At 45.1% G+C, this 12,382-nt stretch overlaps 2 protein-coding genes across 3 annotated transcripts in view; both read right to left on the reverse strand.

Annotated features, from left to right (window-relative positions):
- LOC133572040 (metabotropic glutamate receptor 8-like) overlaps nt 1-7,311 on the reverse strand; it is a 73,204-nt gene extending 65,893 nt beyond the window's left edge. The window contains exons 1-2 of one of the 2 annotated variants that reach the window (XM_061924667.2): nt 6,971-7,303; nt 860-1,572 (exon numbers count right to left, since the gene is read on the reverse strand). In XM_061924667.2, coding sequence (XP_061780651.1) covers nt 860-1,402 — 543 coding nt within the window. In that variant the 5' untranslated portion in view covers nt 1,403-1,572; nt 6,971-7,303. Of the gene's footprint in view, nt 1-859; nt 1,573-6,970 lie in introns of both variants that reach the window. The other variant, XM_061924669.2, reaches the window with a different exon arrangement.
- A 101-nt stretch (nt 7,312-7,412) lies between these two features.
- The window catches only part of LOC133572039 (uncharacterized), a 33,555-nt gene continuing 28,585 nt past the window's right edge, over nt 7,413-12,382 (reverse strand). Inside the window, exons 20-21 of the mRNA XM_061924666.2 lie at nt 11,826-11,979; nt 7,413-9,220 (exon numbers count right to left, since the gene is read on the reverse strand). Coding sequence (XP_061780650.1) covers nt 9,093-9,220; nt 11,826-11,979 — 282 coding nt within the window. The 3' untranslated portion in view covers nt 7,413-9,092. The remainder of the gene's footprint in view (nt 9,221-11,825; nt 11,980-12,382) is intronic.

Genomic DNA, 12,382 nt, shown 5'->3' on the forward strand with positions numbered 1-12,382 from the left:
GTATCGCACATGATATCCCACACACAAGTAAACACGCTGCAGGACTGCTTGTATCGCACAGCATATGATATCACACACAAGTAAACAAGCTGCAGGACTGCTTGTATCGCACAGCACATGATATCACACACACAAGTAAACACGCTGCAGGACTGCTTGTATCGCACATGATATCACACACACAAGAAAACACACTGCAGGACTGCTTGTATCGCACATGATATCACACACAAGTGAACACGCTGCAGGGCTGCTTGTGTTGCACATGATATCGCACACAAGTAAACACGCTGCAAGACTAATTGTGTCGCACATGATATCGCACACAAGTAAACACGCTGTAGGACTGTTTGTATCGCACATGATATCACACGCAAGTAAACACGCTGCAGGACTGCTTGTATCACACATTATATCACACACAAGTAAACACGCCCTAGGACTGTTTGCATCGCACATGATGTCACACACAAGTAAACACGCTGCAGGACTGCTTGTGTTGCACATGATATTGCACACAAGTAAACACGCTGCAAGACTGTTTGTATCGCACATGTAATCGCACGCAAGTAAACACGCCCCAGGACTGTTTGCATCGCACATGATGTCACACACAAGTAAACACGCTGCAGGACTACTTGTGTTGCACATGATATTGCACACAAGTAAACACGCTGCAAGACTGTTTGTATCGCACATGTAATCGCACGCAAGTAAACACGCTGCAGGACTGCTTGTATCGCACATGATATCACACGCAAGTAAACACGCTGCAGGACTGCTTGTATTTAGCACATCAGGCAGCACAAGGACGGCCATGAGAGCCAAAGGAGTCAATGCTAACAATGAAGCGCGGTACCTTGAAGAGGCGCAGGATGTTGGCCACCATGACGGAGACGGAGCTGGCCGACGCCCCGATGACGCCCACCACCTTGTCCAGCTTGGCGAGGACGGGCGGCTCGCCGTTAGCGCAGCGCACGTCGGAGGCGTCCCTCTCGATGAGCGCCTGCACGAAGGTGAGCGACTGCTCCAGGGCGTAGGTGTCGCGCGAGCACGTGTCCAGGATGCGCGCCCCCAGCGTCACGTTGGGCAGCAGCTCGGGGTCCTTGTTGATGAGGTCGATGGCGAACAACATGGCTTCCAGCCGATGGATCCCCTTCTCCTTCTTCAGCTCGCCGCAAGGCAGACCTCGCTCGCCGCGGGCGTGCACGGGGAACAGCCCCCCCAGGATGAGGTCGCCGTCCAGTCGGATGGAGTGGGCGTACTCCGCCAAGGGCTGCTGGGGGTCGGCGCCGGCAGCGCTCTTCTGGGAGGCGGAGCCTGGCGGCCAGCAGCCGTTCAGTATCAGCAGAGACAGGAAGTGGCGACACGTGGCGCTCAGCGGCTTCCGAGCCGGCGCCATCTTGCAGGACGTCAACACACGGGCAGGGCGGCGAGGTGGAGACAAGCGGGACCATGGAGGCACCCAGAGTCCAAATACTGGATCACTACACCTGAAAACCTGGAGGTTCTTCTGGGCTTCTTCTTCTGTTGTGGAACATCTCCTCCTCGAAGTCCTCCTTTACAGGCTTCCTGGAACACAACACAAACACCACATGAACACGCAATATGGGAACCTGAACGCATCGCGACAGTATGGTAACCTGAATGCATCACAACGGGTGAACGCATCACAAAATGGCAACCTAAACGCATCTCAATAGGCGAACGCATCAAAATATGTGAACCTGAACGCATCACAATATGTGAACCTAAACGCATCACAACAGGTGAACGCATCACAATATGGGAACCTGAACACATCACATAAGGTGAAGGCATAACAAAACGTAAATCTGAACACATCACAATATGTGAACCTGAACGCATCACAACAAGTGAACGCATCACAATATGGGAACCTGAACACATCACAACAGGTGAACACATAATAAAATAGGTGAATGCATCACAAAACGTAAACCTGAACGCATCGCAACAGGTGAACCCATCAGAATATGAGAACCTGAACACATTACAACAGGTGAACGCATCACAAAAAGTAAACCTGAACAAATCACAATATGGGAGTCTGAACGCATCACAGTATGTGAACCTGAACGCAACACAATATGTGAACCTGAACACATCACAACAGGTGAACGCATCACAATATGGGAACCTGAACGCATTACAATACGGGAACGCATCACAATATGTGAACCTGAACGCATCGCAACAGGTAAACACATCACAAAATGGGAACTTGAATGCATCACAATACGGCAACCTGAATGTATCACAAAATCCGAACCTGAACACATCACAAAAGGTGAACGCATCACAATATGGTAACCTGAACACATCACAACAGGTTAATGCGTAACAATAAGTGAACGCATCACAAAACCTAAACCTGAACGCATCACAATATGTGAACCTGAACGCATCACAACAGGTGACCGCATCACAATATGGGAACCTGAACACATCACAAGAAGTGAACGCATAACAACAGGTGACCGCATCATAATATGGGAACCTGAACACATCACAACAGGTGAACGTATAACAATAGGGGAACGCATCACAAAACGTAAACCTGAACGCATCACAATATGGGAACCTGAAAGCATCACAATGCGGGAAAGCATTACATTATGTGAACCTGAATGCATCACATTACGGGACCACATCACAACATGTGATCCTGAACGCATCACAACAACTGAACACATCACAATATGGGAAGCTGAACACATCACAACAGGTGAATGCATAACAATAAGTGAACGCATCACAATATGTGAAACTGAACGCATCACAACAGGTGACCGCATCACAATATGGGAACCTGAACACATCATAACATGTGAACGCATAACAATAGGTGAACACATCACAAAACGTAAACCTGAACGCATCACAATATGTGAACCTGAACGCATCACTATACAGGAAAGCATCACAATATGTGAACTTGAATGCATCACAATACGGGACCACATCACAATATGTGAACCTGAACACGTCACAACAAGTGAACGCATCACAATATGGGAACCTTAACGCATCACAACAGGTGAACGTGTTACAAAATGGGAACCTGAATGCAACACAACATGGGAAACTAAACACATCACAATAGGTGAATGCATCACAATATGTGAACCTAAACGCATCAAAACAGGTGAACGCATCACAATAGGTGAAGGCATCACAATATATGAACCTGAATGCATCACAACAGATGAACACATCACAATATGGGAACCTGAACGCATCACAACATGGGAACCTAAACACATCAGATTAGGTGACACATCACAATATGGGAAACTGAACGCACCACAAAACGTAAACCTGAACGCATCACAATATGGGAACCTGAACGCATAACAATACCGGACCACATCACAATTTGTGAACCTGAACACATCACAATATAGGAACACGAACGCATCACAACATGTGAGCGCATCACAAAATGGGAACCTGAACGCATTACAACAGATGAACGGATCACAATACGTGAAACCGAAAGTAACGTCTTACGTGAACATGAACGCATCACAATATGTGAATTTAAGCGCATCACAATAAGTGAACCCGACTAAATCACATTATATGGAACCTAAACGCATCACAATACACAAACCTGAACATCCATACAATATGTGAACCTGAAGGCATCACAATATGTGAACCGGAACGCATCACAATAGGTGAACCTAAATGCATCACAATATGAGAACCTGAACGCATCACAATACGTGAACCTGAACGCATCACAACCCAGGAACGCATCAAAATACGTGAATGCCTCACAACATGTGAACCTGAATGCATCCCAATTCGTGGACCTGAACACATCACAATATGTGAACCGGAATGCATCACAATATGGGACCACATCACAATATGTGAACCTGAACACATCACAACAAGTGAACGCATCACAACAGGTGAACGCATCACAAAATGGGAACCTGAACGCATCACAACATGGGAACCTAAAGGCATCACAATATGTGAACCCGAGCGCATCACAACAGGTGAACGCCTCACAATATGGGAACCTGAACACATCACAACAGGTGAATGCATCACAATATGTGAACTTAAAACGCTTCCTAATACGTGAACCTGAACGCAACACAATACGTAAACCTGAACGCATCACAATACATGGAATCTAAACGCATCACAATACGTGAACCTGAATGCATCACAATACGCAAACCTGAACGCATCTCCAATACGTCAACCTGAACGCACCACAATACGTGGACCTGAACACATCACAATATGTGAATTTAAGCGCATCACAATAAGTGAACCTGACCGAATTACATTATGTGGAACCTAAACGCATCACGATACGTGAACCGGAATGCATCACAATGCGCGCATCTGAACATGTATACAATTTGTGAACCTGAACGCATCACAATATGTGAACCTTAATGCATCACAATATGTGAACCTGAATGCATCGCAATATGAGAACCTGAACGCATCCCTATATGTGAACCTGAACGCATCCGATACGCAAACCTAAACGCATCATAGTACATGGAATCTAAACGAATCACATTACATTGAACCTAAACGCATCAAGATACGCAAACTTGAACGCATCTCCAATACGTCAACCTGAACGCACCACAATACGTGGACCTGAACACATCACAATATGTGAATTTAAGCACATCACAATAAGTGAACCTGACTGAATTACATTATGTGGAACCTAAACGCATCACGATACGTGAACCGGAATGCATCACAATGTGCGCATTTGAACATGTATACAATTTGTGAACCTGAACGCATCACAATATGTGAACCTTAATGCATCACAATATGTGAACCTAAATGCATCACAATATGAGAACCTGAACGCATCCCAATATGTGAACCTGAACGCATCCAATACGCAAACCTAAACACATCACAGTACATGGAATCTAAACGAATCACATTACATGGAACCTAAACGCATCACGATACGCAAACCTGAACGCATCCCCAATACGTCAACCTGAACACATCACAATACGTGGACCTGAACGCATCACAATATGTGAATTTAAGCGCATCACAATAAGTGAACCTGACCAAATTACATTATGTGGAACCTAAACGCATCACGATAGGTGAACCGGAATGCATCACAATGCGCGCATTTGAACATGTATACAATATGTGAACCTGAACGCATCACAATATGTGAACCTGAATGCATCACAATATGTGAACCTAAATGCATCACAATATGAGAACCTGAACGCATCCCAATATGTGAACCTGAACGCATCCAATACGCAAACCTAAACACATCACAGTACATGGAATCTAAACGAATCACATTACATGGAACCTAAACGCATCACGATACGCAAACCTGAACGCATCCCCAATACGTCAACCTGAACACATCACAATACGTGGACCTGAACGCATCACAATATGTGAATTTAAGCGCATCACAATAAGTGAACCTGACCAAATTACATTATGTGGAACCTAAACGCATCACGATAGGTGAACCGGAATGCATCACAATACGCGCATCTGAACATGTATACAATATGTGAACCTGGAGGCATCACAATATGTGAACCTTAATGCATCACAATATGTGAACCTAAATGCATCACAATATGAGAACCTGAACGCATCCCAATATGTGAACCTGAACGCATCCAATACGCAAACCTAAACACATCACAGTACATGGAATCTAAACGAATCACATTACATGGAACCTAAACGCATCACGATACGCAAACCTGAACGCATCCCCAATACGTCAACCTGAACACATCACAATACGTGGACCTGAACGCATCACAATATGTGAATTTAAGCGCATCACAATAAGTGAACCTGACCAAATTACATTATGTGGAACCTAAACGCATCACGATAGGTGAACCGGAATGCATCACAATACGCGCATCTGAGCATGTATACAATATGTGAACCTGGAGGCATCACTATATGTGAACCTGAATGCATCACAATATGAGAACCTGAACGCATCCAATACGTGACCCTAAACGCATCACAATACATGGAATCCAAACGAATCACAATACATGGAACCTAAACGCATCACAATACGCAACCCTGAACGCATCCCCAATACGTGGACCTGAACACTAATACTCAAACCTAAAACAATAAATGATCTAGACACCCTGAATGCATCACAATATGTGAAGACATTACACATTATAACATGTACTGTGTGTGTGTGTGCGTGCGTGCGTGTGTGTGCGTGTGTGTGTGAATGTGTGAGAGAGAGTGTAAGAAAACTAAAAGGTGAGAGGAGCATCTGGTGTGATGAAAAATTCGGTGCTTTCTACTTTGTTAGCAACAGAAAATAAATAATTCTATCTATTGAACTTTTGCTTCTTTAGACAACAAAATCATTGTATTGTGTACTTTTCACACATTAGTTGTATTTACATTATTGCACTGTCCAAAGATAACAAGGTTTCTTTCCATTTTGAGCTAACACAACATAAATAAAATAACATAAACATAATAACATTTAAATGTCTAATAAATCTAGAAACCTTAATAATAATAATGACATAATAATAAGTTATTAGAAGATACAAATCTGCAAATATTACATCAACAAACGTCCTGTAAAGACCCGGATGAACACGCACATGAATCATGATTATTTACAGCAATATGAATATTTTCACTACAGTCATTTACATTTCATTATGTCCAATAAAAATAGAAAATGTTTGTCTGTGATTAATTCACGGGAAAAAAAATAACACTCAACTCGTGTGATCAACAAGATGTCATCAATACACCTGTGGAGCAATGTGTTCGTCATCATAACAAAATGTGTTGTTTTTTTCTTCAGCGAAATATCACAATATTAACACAAGCTGCACCCTCAACAGGCTCCAAATGTGTCCCTGAACGCAACACAGAGCAGCGGAACGGTGCGTTCACTTACCTGCTTCCGTCCGCAGCACGAGCAAGATTTTTCCCGCGCCGCCGCGGACCTTTCTCGCGCCAAGGCAGCAATTTGCCAAGAAGGTGACGTCACTTCCTTCACCTGTGGTGGGTGTCCGGTTCTCCTCCGTGGACCGACGCCAGGTCACTGGGGCGCATCAGCCCCCCGCCCCCGCCCTCGTCGTGACTCGGTAGCCCCCGCCGCTCATCTCTCCCGCCAAGATGCGGTGTTTTGGCGGGGTGGGAGGGGGCTCACCAAGTTCCACAGAGGCGGGAAAAGGGGGCTGGTCTGCGCGTGACGAGAAGAAAAGTGACGTGTGCGGACAGGTGAATTATTTTTCGCGGACGATCGACACACGTGATACTCGGGCGCCCTCCAGTGGAGCAGCACTGCAACCACAACACAAACTTAGATTAAAAAAAAATAATTAAAAAAAAGACCATTTGTCATCTTTTAATATTCCACATTTATTTTCTTGATGTAGTTATCATTTGTTTAAAGATCTAAAAAACACGTTTTTAATCAACCCCAACAATGGCCACTTCATTAGGTACACCATCTGATGAGAGCCAGCACAATAATTGTGTGAATGCTGTAAAGCATGCTAATGTTAGCATGCTAACTTTAGAATGCTAATTCCTTTTTTTTTGTGCAAATGTTGCTGCCAAACACCTCAGAGACTCATAACTTTGTACATGACATATGCTAACTGTTAGCATGCTAATTCTTTAGCCAATTTTGCTCAGTCATATAACTTTGTACTTGTCACTCACTAACTGTTAGCATGCTAACTTTTTTTTTGGTCAATTTTGCAGTCATACACCTCTGAGTCACATAACTTGGTATGTGACATATGCTAACTGTTAGCATGCTAACTTTTTTTTGGTAAATTTTGCCGCCGTACCCCACAGTCACATAACTTGGTAGGTGACACTTGCTAACTAATAGCATGCTAATGTTAGCATGCCAGCTTTTTTAGTTAATTTTGCATGTGTATGCCTCAGAGTCATATAAATTGGTACATGACATATACTAACTGTTAGGATGCTAACATAACAACATTATCACGCTAACTTCTTTTTAGCAGATTTTGCAGCCGTACACCCCTGAGTCACATAACTTGGTATGTGACATATGCTAACTGTTAGCATGCTAACTTTTTTTTTTGTCAATTTTGCCGCCGTACACCACAGAGTCACATAACTTGGTATGGGACATATGCTAACTGCTAGCATGGTACCTTTTTTTTTGTCAATTTTGCCGCCCTACACCACAGAGTCACATAACTTGGTAAGTGACGCTTGCTAATTGTTAGCATGCTAATGTTAGCATGCCAGCTTTTTTAGTTAATTTTGCATGCGTACCCCTCAGCGTCATATAAATTGGTACATGACATATACTAACTGTTAAGATGCTAACATAATAACTTTAGCATGTTAACTTTTTTTTAGCAAATTTTGCAGCCGTACACCACAGAGTCACATAACTTGGTATGTGACATATGCTAACGATTCGCATGCTAACGTTTTGACATATGCTAACTGTTAGGATGCTAACATAATAACAATAGCATGCTAACATTTTTTTAGCAAATTTTGCAGCCGTACACCTCTGAGTCACATAACCTGGTATGTGACATATGCTAACTGTTAGCATGCTAACTTTTTTTTTTGTCAATTTTTCCGCCGTACACCACAGAGTCACATAACTTGGTATGTGACATATGCTAACTGCTAGCATGCTAACTTTTTTTTGGTCAATTTTGCCGCCGTACATCATAGAGTCACATAACTTGGTATGTGACATATGCTAACTGTTAGCATGCTAATGTTAGCATGCCAGCTTTTTTTAGTTAACTTTGCATGCGTACGCCTCAGCGTCATATAAATTGGTACATGACATATGCTAACTGTTAGGATGCTAATGTTAGCATACCAGATTCACATTGTTATTATGTTCCTAATAAAGCTGACGTTTGATTGACGCAGTCGACAGGAAATGACCCTAAAAAGATTGTTGTGGTGAATATGAACAACGTGTACATTGCCGCCCCCTGCTGATGAGTGGCCGCCTGTGCACGAAGGACAGAGAGGACGTAAACGTCGGTCCGTCCGAACGCCACTCAGAGGTGCGACCTGGGCGGGGCCACGCCACGGTAGAGATGCTCAAACAGGAAGTCCAGCGTCTTCTTCCAGGCGTCCTCCTGAGCGCGACTGTGCCACGCCGTCTGCCCGCCCCACAGCGCCAAGACTGCGGACACAAGGCAAGGCAGGCGTGAAGCATGTGGACAAGGTGGAGGAGGACTACTACCTACAGGTGGAGGAGGACTACTACCTACAGATGGAGGAGGACTACTACCTACAGATGGAGGAGGACTACTACCTACAGATGGAAGAGGACTACTACCGACAGATGGAGGAGGACTACTACCTAGAGATGGAGGAGGAATACTACCTACAGATGGAGGAGGACTATCACCTACAGGTGGAAGAGGACTACTACCTACAGATGGAAGAGGACTACTACCTACAGATGGAGGAGGACTACTACCTAAGGGTGGAAGAGGACTACTACCTACAGATGGAAGAGGACTACTACCTACAGGTGGAGGAGGACTACTACCTACAGATGGAAGAGGACTACTACCGACAGATGGAGGAGGACTACTACCTAGAGATGGATGAGGAATACTACCTACAGATGGAGGAGGACTATCACCTACCGGTGGAGGAGGACTACTACCTACAGATGGAGGAGGACTACTACCTACAGATGGAGGAGGACTTCTACCTACAGATGGAAAATGACTACTACCTACAGATGGAGGAGGACTACTACCTACAGGTGGAGGAGGACTACTACCTACAGATGGAAGAGGACTACTACCTACATATGGAAGAGGACTAATACCTACAGATGGAGGAGGACTACTACCTACAGATGGAAGAGGACTACTACCTACAGATGGAGGAGGACTACTACCTACAGATGGAAGAGGACTACTACCTACAGATGGAGGAGGACAACTACCTACAGATGGAGGACTACTACCTACAGGTGGAGGAGGACTACTACCTACAGATGGAAGAGGACTACTACCTACAGATGGAGGAGGACTACTACCTACAGATGGAGGAGGACTACTACCGACAGATGGAAGAGGACTACTACCGACAGATGGAGGAGGACTACTACCTAGAGATGGAAGAGGACTACTACCTAGAGATGGAGGAGGACTATCACCTACAGGTGGAGGAGGACTACTACCTACAGATGGAGGAGGACTATCACCTACAAGTGGAAGAGGACTACTACCTACAGATGGAAGAGGACTACTACCTACAGATGGAGGAGGACTACTACCTACAGGTGGAGGAGGACTACTACCTACAGATGGAAAAGGACTACTACCTACAGATGGAAGAGGACTACTACCTACAGATGGAGGAGGACTACTGCCTACAGGTGGAGGAGGACTACCACCTACAGGTGGAGGAGGACTACCACCTACAGGTGGAGGAGGACTACTGCCTACAGGTGGAAGAGGACTACTACCTACAGATGGAGGAGGACTACTACCTACAGATGGAGGAGGACTATCACCTACAGGTGGAAGAGGACTACTACCTACAGATGGAAGAGGACTACTACCTACAGTTGGAGGAGGACTACTACCTAAGGGTGGAAGAGGACTACTACCTACAGATGGAAGAGGACTACTACCTACAGGTGGAGGAGGACTACTACCTACAGGTGGAGGAGGACTACTACCGACAGATGGAGGAGGACTACTACCGACAGATGGAGGAGGACTACTACCTAGAGATGGAGGAGGAATACTACCTACAGATGGAGGAGGACTATCACCTACCGGTGGAGGAGGACTACTACCTACAGATGGAGGAGGACTATTACCTACAGGTGGAGGAGGACTACTACCTACAGATGGAAGAGGACTACTACCTACAGATGGAGGAGGACTACTACCTACAGATGGAAAATGACTACTACCTACAGATGGAGGAGGACTACTACCTACAGATGGAGGAGGACTACTACCTACAGATGAAGGAGGACTACTACCTACAAATGGAGGAGGACTGCTACCTAGAGATGGATGAGGACTACTACCTACAGATGGAGGAGGACTATTACCTACAGGTGGAAGAGGACTACTACCAACAGATGGAAGAGGACTACTACCTACAGATGGAGGAGGACTACTACCTACAGATGGAGGAGGACTACTACCTACAGATGGAAGAGGACTACAACCTACAGATGGAAGAAGACTACTACCTACAGATGGAAGAGGACTACTACCTACAGATGGAGGAGGACTACTACCTACAGATGAAGGAGGACTACTACCTACAGATGGAAGAGGACTACTACCTACAGATGGAAGAGGACTACTACCTACAGATGAAGGAGGACTACTACCTACAAATGGAGGAGGACTGCTACCTAGAGATGGATGAGGACTACTACCTACAGATGGAGGAGAACTATTACCTACAGGTGGAAGAGGACTACTACCTACAGATGGAAGAGGACTACTACCTACAGATGGAGGAAGACTACTACCTACAGATGGAAGAGGACTACTACCTACAGATGGAAGAGGACTACAACCTACAGATGGAGGAGGACTACTACCTACAGGTGGAGGAGGACTACTACCAACAGATGGAGGAGGACTACTACCTACAGGTGGAGGAGGACTACTACCTACAGATGTAGGAGGACTACTACCGACAGGTGGAGGAGGACTACTACCTACAGGTGGAGGAGGACTACTACCTACAGGTGGAGGATGACTACTACCTACAGGTGGAGGACGACTACTACCTACAGGTGAACGGGCGCTCGTGTCCCGCGAAGGCGGAGCGGAAGAAGCTGGCTCGGATGTGCGGCGAGTACGGGGGCTCGATCAGGTGACCGGCGTGCGGGTAGGACACCAGCGTCAGCATGTGACTGTTGCCCGCCCGCTCCATCATGGCCTTCATCTGCCGAATAAGACATGTTTGTTATCCACCCTCTTGTCCCTGCGGGGGGAGGGGGGACGCTAGCGGACACACAGACGTTGGAACCTGCTGGAAATCATCCGGGTCATCCCCAAAATGAAACCACTATTTCCTGACTCCATTTTGGAACTAACTAACTGACTGAATGACAAACTAACTAGTTAACCAACTGGCTAACTGTCTGACTGGCTAACAAACCAACTGACTTACTGATAAACTAACTAGTTAACTAACTAACTAACTGAATGACAGACTGACTGACTAACAAACTGGCAAACAAACTAACTAATTAACATATTGACAAACTCCTTAACTGACTAACTGAAAAACAAACTAATTAACCAAATAAAACTAACTAATCAACCAGTTAATTGACTATTCAACC

This window comes from Nerophis lumbriciformis, linkage group LG29 (genome assembly GCF_033978685.3).
Source record: "Nerophis lumbriciformis linkage group LG29, RoL_Nlum_v2.1, whole genome shotgun sequence".
NCBI classification, from domain to species: Eukaryota; Metazoa; Chordata; class Actinopteri; order Syngnathiformes; family Syngnathidae; genus Nerophis; species Nerophis lumbriciformis.